A 20,234-nucleotide genomic window follows, 5' to 3' on the forward strand; every position below is an offset into this window, starting at 1 on the left:
TATTATATTTAGTGAAATGCAGACAAACCCAATAGGGTTTTTGCATTTAAGAATAAAATGATTTGTAATTGTTGTCATTTCAAAGAATAAATAAATAAAAAAAAAATTAAAAAGATCTATAATCTGTCAAAGACACATGGTTTCTTTCATACAATTCCAAATCAAATAATCATAAGTAAATTTTCCGATAGACAAAATTAACTTTGTTCCCTCTTCTACTATTTTTATAAATACAATGAACATCCATATGGAATAAGCTTCCGAATTTTCACTGTTGAAGAAGTTATATAAATCACATAATAGTAGAAAATACCTTTAGATAATTCATAAATTTAACTCTTTGAATTAGATGGCTTATGTTCAGCTCTCAAATAAATTGCCTCCAAATTTAAAGAGGGAGAATTCTATAAATGCATTTAAAACGTCCCTAAAATGCTACCTTATTAATCGGACATACTATTCAGTTGATAAATACTTAAACGAATAACAGTTTTTACAAGTACTTATTATTGAATTTTTTTACTAAGCTTACCAAGCTTTACAAATATGTAACTATTTCTTGATTGGTTTAGTTTAGTTTATTTTTAAATATTTACAATTCATATGTTTATTTTTAGCTATGCTGAACATTATAAACGTATGTGAAACTTATAATAAATAAATAAAATGTGTTTTTACAAACTTCATAATTATTTCTTAAGAAGTTAGAAATGATTTGATTAAACGACTAGATTTATGAAACCGTAGGAATTATCGGCAGGAGATAAATGTTTTTGAATAATTGTTATTTTACTGATTCACCTATATCTGTTTACATAATGAGCTTTTTTCATGTTTTAATAAACTAAATCAATTTTAAATACAGCACAATAAATGTATGTTATTTGTGTCAACACTATATTAGCCTCGTTGAAGAAGGATGACGGAACTCTTGGATAATTAAACAATTTTATTTGAAAAAGCCATTGTAAGATTTAAGAATAAGGACATGCAAAGTTTTGAGAAGTGTACTGTACAGTAGTATGAGAACAGCAGTGATATGGGAACCACCATAATTTCTTACTGGTTTAAAAATAATCTCAGTACAAGGAAAATTGCTTAAACATACGTTAATAAGGTTTTACTCACCTCTTTTAGGAATTTGTAACCAACAAGTTTAACAGATCAGTATTACTCAGTTCAAATTTCAAACGAGTTGGTGCCAAATTCTCGGGCGGATACAGTCCAATGAAATCTAGTAATATAGTCTTGTCGTTGACTCTGATGCCAAATTACATGTGAAGGTTAAAATTAATTAATAGAGAAAATAAAAATTAAGTTTGTATTGGAGTAAATTCAAATAGTTAAATTGTACCAGTTATAAAAGGAACGCATATTTTATGAACAGCATTAACGGAATTTTAAAATTTAAGCATAGTAGTTTGGGTCTGAGATTAAAAACAGAGGGAGCTATTCCGTCGTCTCCGGCTCTCCCCCTTCCTTCATTGGCTTTCGAGGTAGAAGCATCTATGATGGTTATATGAGAACACACGGATAGTTACATTCCTTTCAAAATTTATTTCTTTACAGTAATCCCAATGTGAATTGAAGTACTTTTATTGAAGTGTATAATGACAAATTTTCTTGTGCACACTCGTGACTCAAGAGTAATTGAACACTCGTAAAGGAAAATTGGTGGACTGTATAACCGCGTGTTTAAAAAATTCAGTTTAAGAAAATAAAATGATTTAAAAGTGGAATGAGTCTTAATATAATTCAAATATATACATTGAGTGGTGAGTATATTACATGAATAATTCAAATATTATCCATATTTGAGACTCATTATCTATCAAGAGCCAATAGAAAATTAATAATGTCAACTTTGTGACAGTGAAATTTTATAAACTTACCAGAACAAAGTGAAGCTGTCTAAATTTAACTAAATGTGACAAACAACACATTGTCATCTCATATTTGTGAACTCATACAAATACACCAACACAGAACATAACGAATTACACACAGATGGCACAGACAACGTGAGTCAATAACAATGTCCCGAGCACAACTGACACACTTCAAGTGGCTAAACCTATCTGAGACATCCCCGAGCATATTCAAAAGGCGCAGACATCATGATATATATCAAATCTTAAACATAAGAGTTCAAAGTTTTGTTGTTTGCCTCGTATTATAAGGTATATCATAGTTTGGTATGACTAGAGCAGAAGGGTTAAAACACACTTTTTCTTAAAGACCTCACACTTGTGATGATGTTCACTATCATATGCCATATTGAATATTTGTAAGATCATATGAAGGACAGAAATATTTCAGAATAGATTTTAAAAATAACTGTCCACTCCAATACATCTGTTTTGTCTCTTGGACATTTACTCTTGAATATCTATTTTAAAATATTTTTCATGTTGTAACATAATATCATGTACAGTAATCAATTACCTTATGGTAGATGACATGTCAATTTGTACAAAACAGCTAACCTAAATTAAAATGAAAATTAAATATAAATTGTATAGATAAGTAACTGTGTTATATTATAGGAAAAAGCAGATTCGCTCTTAGAGCTTAATTTTAGTGTCCTGAACCTTCCAGAAACTGGAACCTTCTAAAAGTGAAATTCTTGAGAATTACAGGAGCTTCTAGATGTCCAGAATTCACGAAAGTCAGTGGATCCTAATGATTGAAATCTCTCAAAGGTTAATATTTTCAAGAAACTCTCACGGTCAAGTAATTTTTAAAGACATGAATTTTCCAAATGCCAGAAGCATTTGGTGTCCGAGATCTGAGAAAAAAGGAAGCTCTCACAATTCTAGATGTTCCACATTAGGAAACTTCCAAGAGGTCAAAATTCTAGATTTACGGAGGGTTTAGATAGAGAAAAAAGATATAATGTGTCTGGCATAGAACATAGAAAGAAGTCTGGCAAATAAATCTCTAAAATTTGGTGAGTTTGGGAGTATGAGCAGGGCTTTCGACCTAGAATGAGTTTGATGATGGTACATATCTCTCCATGGGATGTCTCACACTCTATCTTTAGCAAAGAATGTTGTGTGATACATGGTCACACTCTATCTTTAGCAAAGAATGTTAGGTGATACATGGTCACACTCTATCTTTAGCAAAGAATGTTAGGTGATACATGGTCACACTCTATCTTTAGTAAAGAATGTTGCGTGATACATGGTCACACTCTATCTTTAGCAAAGAATGTTGTGTGATACATGGTCACACTCTATCTTTAGCAAAGAATGTTAGGTGATACATGGTCACACTCTATCTTTAGTAAAGAATGTTGCGTGATACATGGTCACACTCTATCTTTAGTAAAGAATGTTAGGTGATACATGGTCACACACTATCTTTAGCAAAGAATGTTAGGTGATACATGGTCACACTCTATCTTTAGCAAAGAATGTTAGGTGATACATGGTCACACTCTATCTTTAGCAAAGAATGTTAGGTGATACATGGTCACACTCTATCTTTAGTAAAGAATGTTAGGTGATACATGGTCACACTCTATCTTTAATAAAGAATGTTAGGTGATACATGGTCACACTCTATCTTTAGTAAAGAATGTTAGGTGATACATGGTCACACTCTATCTTTAGTAAAGAATGTTAGGTGATACATGGTCACACTCTATCTTTAATAAAGAATGTTAGGTGATACATGGTCACACTCTATCTTTAGCAAAGAATGTTAGGTGATACATGGTCACACTCTATCTTTAATAAAGAATGTTAGGTGATACATGGTCACACTCTATCTTTAGCAAAGAATGTTAGGTGATACATGGTCACACTCTATCTTTAGTAAAGAATGTTAGGTGATACATGGTCACACTCTATCTTTAGCAAAGAATGTTAGGTGATACATGGTCACACTCTATCTTTAGTAAAGAATGTTAGGTGATACATGGTCACACTCTTATCTTTAGCAAAGAATGTTGCGTGATACATGGTCGTAGTTTGAAATAATTCTACTATGTAAGTACAAGAATAAAATTACTTCCAAAACAAAACTAAATTTTAACAAAAATATATTATTCATGCACTTAGTTCTTAGATGTATAGGCATTCCAAGTAATTATATATCAGTTTAGTTTTTTTTTGGTCATAAATCAGGCCAGTTACTTAAGAATGCGATTATGTTTTGTGCGTTGTGACTTACACATAACGTAGCTACGGTGGAAAGGGTTGATTCAGTGTGTGTTGAGTTTAGCTCCAGTTCATCTTTCTCTCAGTGCGACGTCTGGGATCTGACACTGTTACAGACTTGACTCCTAAAATCTGGAGTCATGTTCGTCTGAAGAGATCCAAAAAAAGTCGACAACGAAGAAGCTCAAAATGAACTCGTTACGTCATTTTGACATCAGATATACCTACACCGCAAATTACAGTGTAATCTAGGTGAAGAGGTATTCTCGTTATCTCGTGAGGTGCACAATAGAACTGAAACTTAACTCAACATTCACAGTATGCCACTTATTTCTGCGCTGAGCTCATTTTATGTTTGAGACTTCTTTTCCTCATGTTCCACTGCATAGGCTGTACGTTTTGGATACTTGATTTTTCAGTATACTTTACTTCATATGTAAATCAAATTTGTAAAACTGCATAAAACTTAAATATTTAACATTTTTACAAGGGATTAATGTGGATTTCCACCACACATCACTTTTTGTGTGATCATTTATGTCTCCATTTTTCTTTAAAAAAATGGAGACATAAATGATCGAGGAATCCTGTAAGAAGTATCAAAGAGTATCATTTGGCATTCTATTCTGCTTGTCTAAAAATAAAATTAGGTAGATTTTAAAATAAAAACAAGGCATACAAAAAAATTGAAGGGTGTTACGTCTGTTAAAATGTTTTTATTAATGCTCCAGATATGTACAATTAATTTAAAACTTCTTTTTTGTGTGAAATTCTTCAAAACAAGGATATACACAGAGAGAAACACAGCATGTTGAGCACTCATACGAAGTCTCCTTCCGTCTTGCAGGCCTTTCTTGTGTGTACTGACAGACAAAACACCTCCTTTGCAGTTTACCTTTACTTCCTTTTTTCAGGGGCAGGGGGCGTATGAAGTGTCGACCAGATGTACGTAGTAGGTTATGTACGCACTATGGAATGAAAAAAAAATTAAAAATTTCGTTGGTTAGACTAAAAAGATCACTAACAATATATCAGCAGTTTGGGTTTTAGTTGATGTAACTATTCACTTCTACTTGGTCAAAATTTAATTCCAAATCTATAGTTTTTATGTTATTAAATGTCTTTAAATTGTATGATGATTCAATCCACAAGAGTATGAGAAAGAAGTAATTGCCTTTGTTGGTACTCCTCACATTTACGACAGTCCTCAAGTAATGCACATTTGCTGTCGTGACTGACATTTAATACCCAGCTGCCTGACTGTATTTTGAGTTTGTTTACGTTGATTTTTATTGAATTACGATGTTTAAAAATTACCAAGAACCTTAGTGTGTGAAAGAAATTACGCAGTTGGCAGCAGTGACTGTTACCCAGCAGTCTTTGTTTTTCGTTGGAAAAGGTGCCCAGCAGCCAACAAGACGTTATGTTTAATTGTTGTATGTTATTGTTTAGCGTGTTTACATTCAATAATGATATTTCATAATTTTAAAAATTTTGAACAAAGATCCAAAATTTAATCAGTGCTTATGATAACATTTTTGTTACCAATTCACAATTTAAAATTTGTATCCTTTTGTTAGTATTCCTCCTCAAACATATTTCAGCCAATTCTTGATACAAAACTGCTCAAATAATTTACAATCTCCTAACAAATAATCCGTAAATAATCATATGTATGCATTTGTAATGTCAAACTTTTAAAATATTATCCAGAATCGTGTAAACAAAAGAGATTTTTTGTATAAAGTATTTCTTTAACGTTTCTTAGTTTATAGAAATACAAATAAAATAAAATCAATTGTTGGTGTTTTTTGCCCATTTAAACCTATTTACTTTTTAAGTTACAGTGTGCCTTGAGGTGGACTATTAATACAGAGTGCTTGTTAGCTACCGACCAAGCATCTAAAGTATAACATTTTGAACTAAGGAACAAATTGTATATATATATATTTTCATATACTGTACATATACATATATATATAAATATATATATATATAAATATATATATATAAATATATATATATAAATATATATATATAAATAAATAAATATATATATATATATATATATAAATAAATGAATGAATGTTTGTCTGTATGTTCTTTATAGAATCGTAACTATGTGACCGATCATTATGAAAATTTGTATGAATATGTATTTTTCCACGGAGAAGGTGTATCTGCTATGCCCATTAATGTAACTCGCCACCAGGAGGCACTGCAAAAGATAAAAGCTTTTGAAGCCCCTACACATTATAAACTGCAATTACAACACAGTTATGTATATTAAATAGCCAAACACTATTTGAAGGCACTAAGTTATGATGTATATTTGTCTTTAAAATAAATTTCTGGTTGAACTTAAAGCTTGAGTGTTTACAATAAAGTACATGTACATGTACAGTGGCTATAAACATACACTTTTGATTGATGTTCTTGAACGTGACATCAAGGCAAACTCTACATCGGCATTGGAAATATAATTCACTTGAACCAGAAATGCTCATACACGGGCAAAGCTTACAAAAAGCGTGCAAAGCCACGGGAAACGGCTAGTATATTATAAATGCGAACTTATATCTCAAATCCATATATGTTTTCACTTCAGATACTTTGATTTTAGTGTATCAATGTGTAAACATATTTTTAACAATAATTTTAACATTGAAAGCCAAGTTTTAGATGTTAAACATTTATGGATTTGAGACGAGTTCTTCCTATTTCTAATGCAGTTTTAAACTTTATCACCATGTTAAAACCAGAGCCTCAGATATGCAGTAAGCGGCTGAGTCGTATTTTCTCTTTAAAAGAGGCCTCTTTGGGGTTGGAGTCCCAGATGGCAGATGGTGTTTTCTTGATAGATTACAATGACGGAGCCTATCCTTCTTATTCGATTGTTGTTAGGAACAAAGAAGTGTTGGAATTACATTCATTTTCAGACTTGTCGTCATTGTATTTGTAAACCACAAACTATTTTACTCAAGGGCTGTTCGAGGGAGAGAGCTATGTTTCAATTGGGCAATTAAACACTGTCTGTATTGTGTTTTAAACCATTAGAAAACGAGAATAAAGGTAAAGTTGTATTAGATAATTTTAAAACTTAAAAAACAAGAAAGCTTTTCTGGTATGGCCTCTCTTCAGGATCTGCCATACGAATATCATCAGCCTGTATACCTTGTTATGTATTTTATAAAAAAACTTTAATTTTACTTCGCCTTTCGTTTTTCATATTAAACTTATTCGAAAACAAATTTTTTCCCTCTATTCCTATACAAAATGTGTAGATTTCAAAAATTATTTAAAAAGTGAACAAATATTAATAAACTATGGTAAAAACTATATTTTACAAAAACAAAACACGATTTTAAAAATAACAAAATATATTTATTAATTAAAAATAGTTGTGGTGAGGAATAAAATTGCCATTTTTGTCACTAATACTTGGTTTCACCAAAGCATTTGTTTAATCTAACAAATGTTCATTCTGCATGTATGAAGCCTTAATTATTTGACAGTTCAAAAGACTTTCTTTGGCTTGCATTATTTAGTCTTTATATATAATTTTTTATGTGATGGTTTGCAGACCTGCAATTCCAAAATTTCCAACAAGATGTTTTGTTTCCATGTCCTTTTTTTCCCCTTCTGAGGGAAGAGGACACTTTGTCCCCGCACTTAGTCCTAAAAGGACCTTTGCGCCTCCCTTACTTTAATTTGTGCCCCTCAAAAACCGAGGCTTTTGCAAAAGCCAATCAGATTTAAGGGCTCCTGTTCTCTGATGTCCTTGGGGCTGAGGAGATAATGCTCCCAAGTATCTTTTCCTAGTCTCTACGATGCCAGGACAATCCAACCAAATGTGCTCTGCTGACTCCTCTTCTCCACAGAGTCTACATTCGCTGCTCCGACTAAGGCCTACCTACCTTCAAAAGGTGCTTCCTCAGAGGGCCATGTCCCTGTCAACATTCCCAATATCAGTCTTATATCCTCCTTATTCTGGTCTAGGAGAGCTATCCACCCTTTTGCATAAGGAAGATAAACATTTTAGATATTCTTAAACCCGAGGCTCTGCTCCAATTCTTGTATCTTGTCCTCTTTTCCCAATCTTTAAACCAGAGCTTTAATGTTGGAGAAGGCTATCCCACAACCTGGCTCAGGCCCCACCAATGTGGATTCTGCTCCCTTTTTGGCGAGGATGTCCGCCTTTTTCATTCCCATGAATTCCTTCATGACCCGGCACCCAGTGTTACTCTGTTATTTGTTGCTAGCTCTGCTAGAGCATTTCTGCATTCCCAGACCGCTCTCGAATCAATCGAACAGGTATCCAGTGCCTTCAGTGCAGCCTGACTATCAGAGAGAATTAGGTATGATAATCCTTTGTCCTCAACTGTGTGAGTCCTCTGGAACACGAATCTATTGCCATGACCTCCGCCTGAAAAAACTGAGGCATGTCTTCCTAGGGGCACAGCCATGTCAACTCCAGGTCCATATATTCCATATCCTGCCCTAGAGTCTAGGAGTGAACCATCAGTGAAAAACTTCAGGACTCCTTTTTTAGGGTAGGCCTCCCTTTTAATCCATTCCTCCCTACTTCCGATAGAGACCGTATATGGTTTTTTCAAAGGAGTATTTCTTAACCATAGTATCAGATACTTTGGTTTAGCATTTCAGCCTCAGGAAAATTTTTCCAATATCTTCATGTGGCCTTCTAGGGAGGTAGCATTTATTACCTTTGTTCCTAGTAGCTTCATTGCGCTCATCGCGGCTGTTCTCATCACTTCCTGGCCAAGAGGAGTGTAACCCAGAACCGCTTCCATTGCAAGTGTTGGGCAGGAGCTCATTGCTCCCGTGATGCTTAAGCAAGCTAACCTTTGAAGACTCTGTAGCCTTTTTGCAGCTGTTGTTTGTTCGACCTTCGGCCACCACACTAGAGCAGCATATGTGACCATTGGTTTTACTATGGTTTCGTAAATCCAATATATCATTTTGGGTTTTAAGTTCCCATTTAAATCCAAAGAGTCTCTTACAGGCCCGAGGGCCATTATTGCTTTGGATGTCTTGTTTCTAATATGGGAGTTCCAAGTGAGCTTCTCATCCAGGATTAAACCCCAGATACTTCACTTTCCTTTGTTTGGTTTAATGCTGATTCCCTCCAGGACCGGTTTTGCTAGCTGGAATTTCCTTTTCCTGGTAAAGGTAATCATATTAGTTTTTTTGATGGGTTGATCCGCAGACCTTCCCCATGACACCAGTTGCTTATGAAGTTCAGTTTCTGTTTGTATTAGGCATTCCAGCCTGCCTATGTTTTTCCCTTTAATCATAAGCACTAGGTCGTCCGCATAACATAGTAGCCTTATTCCCCTCTCTTCTCTGCTTTTCTTAGGAGATCATCCACTACCATCGCCCACAGGAGAGGAGATAAGACTCCCCCCTGGGGGCAGTTCCATGTCCTTACTACTGCGTTGTTATTCTCTCACAGAAGTGTCATTTCATTTTTCATAGTTGCTGTTCCCTGTGTGCCATTTTATTTTTTATAACTATTTGCTCAAGGTTCTCGTTCTAAGCAATGTTCTTTTACAGTATTATAACATTACACTATCCCTACTCTCATAATCATGGTACGTTAGAGATTGGTATGTTTACAAATTATTCTCTCTATAGTACACAAGATGTTTTCTATTTATTTTTATTTATTTTCCACTTATTTTACAACGCTGAAGGTATCCATTCTAAAACCAGATTTCATTTTTGGGACCATCTCCCTAGCTCATCTTTTTACCCAAACATTGACTTTGCTGTGTCAAAGTATTTGACAAAAATACAATGAAGAAAAATAGTTTATAGGGTAGATTCTCCTTATGAAACAAAATTAGAGGTTGGTTCAGTACTATAGGACCATAAAGGGTGATCCAGACAAGTAGTCTTTTGGCATGTTCCCATTGATGTGCGACCTCATTGAGATAGCACTTCTGTTCAGTCGCTCACTAGTAGTATAGTGGATGCATAATGTTGTCTTATGTAATGGTATTTTGTTCTTGCTTTTTTAGCTGATTGTTTTCATGTATAAAGCCTGGAGTTACAAAAAATGTTGTTTGATTTTGGCAAATTTTTTTGCTTTATTGGTTTTTGTACATGATTAATCTTACAATTTAGGCTGTGATCTTGTAGAAAAGGTGCGAACCTTAAGAGTTAAGAGTCAACTTAGAAACCTCTAAAATGATCATATTCCTCTTCTTTTGTATTTTAAAGGAGAGGCAGATCCCCTTTTAAGCCTTATTCTGTCCAGCCTCATGGGTCTCTGACTTGTGCGAGGGTCAAACAGAATAAGGGGGGAGAGTCGATACAGTTAACAAGTTAACGGTAAACTGCTATGGTTAAAGACAAGACTTTAACCTGCACTATCTCTAGCTCAGATCCAAAGTCTGATGTCTTAGATCACTCGCCCATCGAACTCCAACCAAACTTAAAAATGAGGTATTAAATGAGGGGTTAGAGTTAAAACCTGATACCCATTCTTTGGGGAGGGATAAACTATTTTTAACAGTGACCCATCATATGGTACCTCATTTTAAAGATGTTAATAAAAGATGGGAAACATAAAAATTAGAGATGTCTAAGTTGATTTCACAGCATCCAATTGAAGTTAAAGTTTCACCTGTGTTCGAATTGCAACAAATTTGGTTAGAGATATCAGAAATTGGCTTTCTTGATAATGTTGGTTCTGTCTCATCACAGCCTTTAATTTATGTATTACTTAATGGTTCCCTACTTAATTTTTTTTATTTAGCCTCCACTCCCTTTATGGGAGAGTTGAATATTTTGAAATAAATAAAAAACGTCCTCAGATGATGTTATAAAATATCCCGAAAGGGGGAATGTTTTGCCGTACATTAAATGTTTACCTTGTTTGTCTTCCAATTTTTATATGAAAATGGAATTTATTTTGGTAAATAATAAAAGTTTTAGAAAAAAATCTGTTTATTTTTACATTTATAAGATAAAAATACAGAGGTAACATTATGTGAAATAAAGTATTCTAGTGTAGTGACAATCTATATTGTGAAATACTTTACATTTTACAAGTGGAGTTTTTTGAAACATTCTCTACACAAGAAGGGGTTTCCAGGACATGTTTCACAGAATGTTGTAACTTTTTTAACACTCTTTGCCATTCGTCGTCCGCCGTATTTGACACATATTTTATAACACATCTTGCAGTTCCGCCTGATTCTTCTACGGAGATGACCTTGGCCCACAAAAACAGTCCCGACTGCCAAATGATGTTGGCCTTGGATTGTTTCCTTCCGGCCCCAACGTTCCATCAAAGAGCCAGCCAGGTCCTTGAACGTCATCAAGGACATACAGTATTTTTGTTGTGTAGAGATTTATAAATGTACAAACTAGACAATAAGACATTCTATAGAGAGGTCTCTAAGCAGCTATGTTCACTTTCTACAACACCAATTAATTGGTTTAGCAGCACGATTTCTGACCCACAAATACTCAAAGTACATACACACAATGTATGTCTATATAAAATGTACAAAAAATATGTGTATCCATATCCAGTACACGTTTCTTTTCCTCCTGGATCTGTTGGTATCCATAAATAACTAAAACATAATCCTATAAAACAAAACAAGTTATAAGCCGATGTTAATAAGGAACTATATTTTCAGATACATGTAAAAGAATTCAAAAGTGAACATAAAATTCAGCTGTATTATTTCTTAAATATATTATTATCTATTGTGTTTTGTCAGTACTGTATTTTTATTTGTTTTATTAAGCACATAATCCAATATATACGTACAAAATAAATTATATTTAGAGTAGTTTGTTTTCTTTTATTCATTTGAACTCGCACTATTTGTTGTATTTTTATAGCTTCTTGATGAGTGCTGGCAGAGAGAGCAGCACCAGAGGTTGTGTGGGGGGGGGAAGAGGGTGAATCATGTCAAGGACATCTTTCTTGCCCAGCCTGTCACTATAGCGAAGCATCATGCACGCATGTAAACAATCTTGCTTTGTCATTTATATACATGTCATAATTTATGGGACTGTTTCAGTCGACCAGGTTTCGGTTGACCCAGGTTTCAGTTGACGCAGGTTTCAGGTGATCCGGGTTTTGGTTCACCCGAGTTCAGTTAACTAAAGAATTTACTGTAATACGAGAAACAAAAATTATTCAGTGACACTCAACATAATCTTGAGTTTTGAAAATTTTATCTATTCCAGAATGAATTTGTTTGAAGTACATTACTATCAGCACTACTGTTATGGAAAAATGTTATCAAAATAAATATTAAAGGATCATATCATTGGAAAGCTCTGACTATCCGGAAGAACTATCATTATAGTTGTGTTTGTTAAACTTTTCAAATGACAAATGAGAATGAAGATGATTTATGAATGTCTACACTTGTAAACCTAAAACACTGTCAAGGTCAAACATACTATAGACTTGTACCTGTAAGACAGTAGATATTTGCAATCGGAACGTTATAATGATTGAAATATCTTAATGTTTTCATTTGCAAATACATATACAACACCCATGCACCAATACAATTAATAGTGGATTCAAAAATGTCAAGGAAATAACTAAGGAAAATGCAAAATTTGCTGGCGCTATCTCTTTATTCTATAATTTTCATCCACATGGCCAATAAATCTGCTTTAAAAGTCTTAAAGATGACAAAATTTAAGGTATTCTGAAAGCTGACACTACTAAAATTTACAACTACTAAGCTTGTAATTCCAATATGAAAGATTTTGTACCGTTAGCAAATTAAAAACAGTTTTCATTCAATAAATACTCTGCTTCTAACCTTTCTATAATTAATGGGTATTCTTAAAAATGTGTTGCTCAAAACTAATTGAATCTTAGTGATGAACTTTTAATGCCTAATTTAAGAAAAAAAGTGAATGTTTGAAGACCAATTAAAACACATATAAAATACAGAAGTTACACTTTCTGAGAAGCAATTCACCATAACGAATACTCTTAGAAAGAAATGTTACGTTAGACTAAATTTTTTCTATAAAAACGTTTAATTTCAAAGATAAAATTTTATAAAAATCTTACATTTACCTAATTTAAAAAAATTTACAATAAGATAGTAATAATAATGATTTTATTATAATTTTACAAAAAGCACTGACAAAGTCATGTATACATCAAAAAGATAGAATTAAAACAATGTACTAATACAATATTTGATAATATTAAAACACACTACAATATAAAAAATAATGTTTTACAAAACAGAAGATTAAAAATAATAACTCCATAACTAGAAATTTATAGTTTAAATACTAAAAAATTCAGAAAGACCATAACATGGATTTTTTAGCAACCAGTCATACAATTTAGCTATAAAATGTTTTGTTGGATACTTCTGAATTACTTTATTGTAAACATTTTTAGAAGTTAACACGTGACTAGATTGTGTTCTGGTACACCTGCAATGCTCTATTGCAAGATTATTTCTATTTCCAGTATTACAGCTATGTATATTACTGCTAAAAATTAGAGATAGAATATTTTTCAGGACGTACTGTACTTTAATAAAAAGTGGTTTGCAATGGTCAAGTGGCTGTACTCATTTTATTACCCAGATGGCCTTTTGTAGGATGAGGATGTCACTAATTGTAGTGCTATTGCCCCATATGACTACACCATACATGATAATAGTTTAAAAGAAGGGATGGTATGCAGATTTTACATAGTTCTAAGTACACATTTTATTACGCATACGATATAAGTAAAATGATTACTCTAGATAATCTTTGGGAAATGTATTCAATATGGGTGTTCCATTTTATGTTTGTTTGAACCCACTATCTTCAAAATCCAAGAAGTTTAATAAAAATATGTATAAAATGTAAACTAAGGTCAAAAAATAACAAAATAACTAACAAATAAATATCAATTTTCTGGAAATAAAATAGTCATAAGAAAAAATCTTGTTCATCAAAAGTCACTGCTTGATTTGGTATATATCTATATAATAATGTCTGTCCTTTAGTATTTTTTTTGTACCATCATTTTATTATATATTTACCTGTTGTCAGTCAAAATTCAAGATTTGTGTGGTAAATTCGGAAGCATTTCCCTATACACAGCCCAGTTTTACAGTCAGGGCACCAAAATATCGTTTCCCTCCTTATACCGTGTCTGGAGCACACATAGCACCTTTTCTTTGAGCGTGATTTCTTTCCCGTTTGCGGAATTCTGTCCACGAAATGCCTTTCTGTGAGTCGATTTGAATTTGGAGCGATGGGCGGTCTTCCACTGACAGTCTTGCCAACCTGCAGCCAACGCTCCTGGATCTGAGAAGCAGACGAGAGTAAGTCCACAACACTTTCAGCAAAGGAGAGCGCTTAGAATTTTATCACGTTTATGAATGTGTTATTATAATCTGGTACATATTTGTAATGGGTGAAATTAGTCTAGTTAGTCTGATGAACCATAACTAGTTATATTTAACAATCATGAGTGGTGTATCTAGAATCAACATTCAGTTTCAAGGTCAAGGACACATTCATATTGTGTTAGGTGTTCAAAATTGAGATTTAAAAATGATTTTTTTTAGATACTGATTGATACTCTGCAAAACGTTTGACCTTCCTCATCACAACAGAGCTCATCTTCTAACAGTACAACAGATGAAATCCAAAAGAGCTTGCTATTAAAAAATTGTCTACTGTCTTCCTTTACTTGGCGTGGTGTCAATACTTTCTTAAAGTTTTCTTACAAGTTAAAATAGCAGTGTTTGCTCCTTTCTTGCAATAAATATTTTTACGTTGGCAATCAATGATTTATTCTTGAACTACTGTTCTGTATCTAGGACAAATTAAACAGACCATTCTCACAACATACATAGATAGACTTTTAATGGATTTTTAAATTACATATGACCTTGGGAATATTTGCAGTCTAGAGTATGTTTTCAGGTTTTGTCTTCCTGTGTACTCAGTCTTGTAACTGATTTTCCACTTCTCCTTCATCAACATCATCATTGTTTATAAGTAAAACTTAAATAACAAATTACAACACATTTAAGAATCGATAAATCTTTATTGTCTCTACGCATTTATGACAATGGATGTCACTTTTTCCTTATAATGGAAGTAATACACATAGCACGCTGAGTGGTATAACTATGTTTCTCCAACTATATTGTTGTAATATAGGCACAAAACAAGTCAAATTGTAAAATAATTCTATCATAATAAAAATCTGGAATTTCATTCTGGTTACAATTTTAACATATACATATATATATATATATATATATATATATATATATATATATATATATATGGATTAATATTTGGGCCTTGCACAATGGTCAACCAAATAATTAATTATTATATTTAAATTTTTTAATATAATGACTCATGCCCTACAGTCGATATTATATTTGTGAAATGTTCTTAATATTTTTTTAGTATTAAGTTGAATTTTTATTCTTGTTCCTGTTCTAATTTGACGATGCCATGCTTGTGAAACTTGTATAAAGGCAATAAAGAATTTTATTTGATTTATTAACCAAATCATCACTCTACAAATTCTGCATGTGCAAAACATTGCTAAGTATGCACCTTGATATGGATTCCAACAATCACGATAGTGGTTTCGTTCCAGAGGATATCCATTACTGTCAATGCGTTAATGTTTTCACCAATTGTTGCTGTTCTGAGATTTGCTCAATGCAACAGGTACAATGCTCTTGTCGAATCCCATATCAGATATGGAATACTATCTTGGGGAGGAACATCTGAGTGCAACATGAATAAAGTTTTAGTCCTTCAGAAAAAAGCAGTCAGAGCACTTGCAAACCTGAATCATACGGACAGCTGCAGAGATGCCTTCAAGTCACTGAAGCTCCTAACCGTAACAGCACTTTATCTTCTTGCAGCAGTCATTTACACCGACCAGATGGACTTTCCCAGGAATGAAGACATTCATTCATACAATACACGAGGAGCATTAAACTACCCTCTTCCTACCCATCGGACAACACATTTTAGCAAAAAACCATCCTACCTGGGCCGTAAAGTTCTAAACTCACTTCCACAAAACCTCAAAAACCTCAGAGGAAATGAACTGAAGAGACGTCTCCAGGACTGGCTAGTGGAACGACCTGTCTACACTATCAACGATTCTACAATATTGTAAAGCAAGAGACATAAAATATCATTTCATTTCTGTTGACGCCATTGTATTTCTTGAAGAAACTACAAATAAAGATTCTTGTCTATTGTCTACAACCAACCAGTCAGCCAAACTGTCTTTTGAAAACTCAACAGGTTCCAGAAGTTGTAAAATACTTGAATATATATCAAGGCAATCAATGTGTCATGATGTTTGTTCATCAGAACTGTCTTTTAATCTAGTTCTTTGGCTTACACTGGCAGTGTCGAGACTACAATTTAAATTTTCTGGTTTACATTTTTAATACAATAAAAAATTTGAAATATTTTGGCCTTACTGTGGAGAGCCAGTTTTAGTCTACCGATACATCGTAACTGCCAGTAATATACATCCACTTATAAAGGTAAGCTCTATCGTCATTGGCTGACCAGGTCAAACCATAATCAATACGGCTTCCTTATCAAAAGCTGCCAGTTTTTTGATAATTTAATGCTGTCTTGTTTGTTGAAGTTTTTCTTCCTTGATAACCTCAATTCTTTTCTTATCTTGCTTCAATAATAGCATAACACATAATATGGTAGGAAGAGTTGATTCAATACAAATGTTGAGTTCAGTTCCATTTCACCTGAACTTTCATGACATGTTCTCTTCACGATAGTGGTTTCGTTCCAGAGGATATCCATTACTGTCAATGCGTTAATGTTTTCACCAATTGTTGCTGTTCTGAGATTTGCTCAATGCAACAGGTATAACCAACCAGTCAGAAAAACTGTCTTTTGAAAACTCAACAGGTTCCAGAAGTTGTAAAATACTTGAATATACTGGGTGGCACAAAAAGGATGGTCGGATTTGAACTGCGTAGTACCAGTGGAAGGTGAGGAGGGGGGACCACTGCCGGCCGTCTGCAAGTCGGCCATTACACCCAGTTTGCCACGAGATGGCGCAGTGGACTGGTAGAGCATCGTGTTTTTGCTGTGGAACAGTTTTTCAGAAATAATGAATCTTTTATTACTGTGCAACGATTGTTTCGACAACGTTTTGGTGTAGCGCATGATGAGCCCATTCCAGATCGCAGATCCATATCACGTTGGGTGACTGCATTCCGGACAACAGGGTCTGTCATGAGTGGTAAATCTACTGGGCGTCCACGTACGGCAGTTACTCCACAGAACATTGAGAATGTTAGAGCGTCAGTGCTTCACAGTCCGCGTCGTTCCACCAGGCGTCGTGCTCAAACTTTAGGCCTCAGCCGTCGTTCGTTGCAGCGCATTTTAAGCCGTGAGTTACAGTTTCACCCATACAAAATTATGATCACGCAAAAGCTCTATGATCGTGATTTTGAGCACCGAAGACGATTTTGTGAAACAATGTTGGACATTTTGTACTCTAATAATGATGTTGTGCTTTTAATGTCAGATGAAGCCCATTTCCATTTAGACGGCTATGTCAACAAACAAAACTGTAGGTATTGGGCAGCAACTAATCCCAGAGAATTGCATCAAAAGCCTCTTCATAGTGCTAAAGTAACAGTCTGGTGTGGAATGTCAAAATTAGGGATTGTTGGTCCTTATTTTTGTTGAGGAGAACAACGCTACAGTCACTGTGAACTCGGAACGTTACGTTAACATGCTACATAGCTTTTTGGGGCCGAAACTGCGAGAGTTACGTGTAAATCGAGATCGAATTTGGTTTCAACAGGACGGGGCCACGGCCCACACAGCCAATGACTCCATGTGTGTCTTAAGGCGGATGTTCCCCCACCACATCATCTCGCGTTTTGGAGATGTCCACTGGCCCGCTAGATCACCTGACCTCTCAGCCTGTGATCTTTTTCTTTGGGGATACTTAAAGTCAAAAGTCTACGTAAAAAAGCCCTGAAACTTAATTGATCTGAAGGAGGCAATCAGTGCGGAAATTATGGCAATTCAAGAAGAAACTGTAGTGAAAGTGATAGAAAATTTCAAGGAAAGACTTGTGGAATGCATCACCGAGGAAGGACACCATCTTCCGGAAGTTATTTTCCGTACATGAATTTTGAAGGTTATTTCTTGTAATTGGGTGCCTGGGAGCATTTAGTTACGTAATTGAATAAAATTAATTTGTAAAACTGATGGAGTTATAGTTATTTAAAATCCGACCATCCTTTTTGCGCCACCCAGTATATCAAGGCAATCAATGTGTCATGATATTGTTTGCTCATCAGAACTGTCTTTTAATCTAGTTCTTTGGCTTACACCGGCAGTGTCGAGACTACAATTTAAATTTTCTGGTTTACATTTTTAATACAATAAAAAACTTGAAATATTTTGGCCTTACTGTGGAGAGCCAGTTTTAGTCTACTGATACGTCGTAACTGCCAGTAATATACATCCACTTATAAAGGTAAGCTCTATCGTCATTGGCTGACCAGTTCAAACCATAATCAATACGGCTTCCTTATCAAAAGCTGCCAGTTTTTTGATAATTTAATGCTGTCTTGTTTGTTGAAGTTTTTCTTCCTTGATAACCTCAATTCTTTTCTTATCTTGCTTCAATAATAGCATAACACATAATATGGTAGGAAGAGTTGATTCAATACAAATGTTGAGTTCAGTTCCATTTCACCTGAACTTTCATGACATGTTCTCTTTATACTTCACACGTGGATTTTGTTCTATTGTGAAAGAGAAGTAAAAATTGAAAGCTCTATTATTTTAAAACAAATTATCGGTCTTCCTATCATCGGCAATCACTGTAAGCCTAGCAAACAATACTATTATAAGTGTGGTATAGAACAGAACAACGTAATAAAACAATTACTGGAAATATAAATTTTATTTTTTATCCGTTTTTATTTAAAGTACTCATATAACATAGACAACTTAACTACAATAAATATAAAAATTATTTGACAAAACAAAACAAATTTATATATACATATATTTATTTTATTTTATTTTATGCATATAATAGTTATTGTGTTAAGTAAAGTATAAAAGAACAATTTTTCACTTCTATATTTAGGGGAAGTGGAAACACAGTGTGTAACAATTTGATAAAGCCCAGCTGACATTAAATTTTTAAAATTTAAAATTGGTGGAACAGTTGATTTTTGTAAAGGATGGAATGATACTGTAGTTTTTGATAGGTCATTCCAGTATTACTGCTGGTGAATTCTCTTGAAGAATTCATTATTTTACATGTGGAACATTGTGGTTTTTTTACACGGTCACATTCATTTCTCGTATAGTTAATAGAATTTGGCACTCATGTGTCAACCAGCTTATTTTTCAAATTTGGAGGTATATAAAAGTCTGAGAGTACAGTCGACTCTCGATAACTCGAACCTCAATAAGTCAAATTCTTTGACAACTCGAATTTTTTTCCGTTCCCTTGAGAAAACCTGCCTAATTCGAAAAAAAAACCATGCGTAACTCGAATTAATTTTGTACCCGAATTTTACCTCAATAACTCGAAGTAATAGAAAAATTACCTCTATAACTCGAAGTTCAGTAGATAAGTCGAAGTCTTTAAATACATTACCTCTACAACTCGAAATTTTCAGATCAACCCTCGCTAACACGAAGCTGTGCTGTGTTTACAGCGAACCTGTGTTAGGTCACAGACCTAGCCGAACAGGTCTGAACATGTTGCTGAATTGTCCGACTGTCTACAAAAGGCCGCAGTGAACACTTTACGTAGCTACTTAGAACAATCAAGTGACGTACCAGACAACGTGTTCTCTGCTGTTGTTGTTATTGAGAACATTATAGACTTAAATTCTGAAAAAAGCCTTAGGCAGAAGAAGATTACGGATTATTTTCAAATTTGAATTGTATGTACGTATGAATTGTAGGCATACATTGCAGTGTGACAGTAAGTACAAATGCTGTATGTAGTTACAGTACATACATTAGTTTTGTAAAGGATGT

The 20,234-nt window shown here is 34.0% G+C and overlaps 2 protein-coding genes across 3 annotated transcripts in view; one reads left to right on the top strand and one right to left on the bottom strand.

Moving 5' to 3' along the window:
• Positions 1–20,234, top strand: part of LOC124366957 — a 230,921-nt gene that overhangs the window by 88,550 nt on the left and 122,137 nt on the right. The gene's annotated exons all lie outside the window — the stretch shown is intronic.
• The window catches only part of LOC124366956, a 61,340-nt gene that overhangs the window by 10,395 nt on the left and 30,711 nt on the right, over positions 1–20,234 (bottom strand). The window contains exons 8-9 of one of the 2 annotated variants that reach the window (XM_046823580.1): positions 14,359–14,495; positions 4,863–5,134 (exon numbers count right to left, since the gene is read on the bottom strand). The exons of the other annotated variant lie outside the window; for it this stretch is intronic. Coding sequence (XP_046679536.1) covers positions 5,077–5,134; positions 14,359–14,495 — 195 coding nt within the window. The 3' untranslated portion in view covers positions 4,863–5,076. Of the gene's footprint in view, positions 1–4,862; positions 5,135–14,358; positions 14,496–20,234 lie in introns of those variants that run through there. 2 annotated transcript variants of the gene reach the window in all.

This window comes from Homalodisca vitripennis, chromosome 7, assembly GCF_021130785.1.
Source record: "Homalodisca vitripennis isolate AUS2020 chromosome 7, UT_GWSS_2.1, whole genome shotgun sequence".
NCBI lineage: Eukaryota > Metazoa > Arthropoda > Insecta > Hemiptera > Cicadellidae > Homalodisca > Homalodisca vitripennis.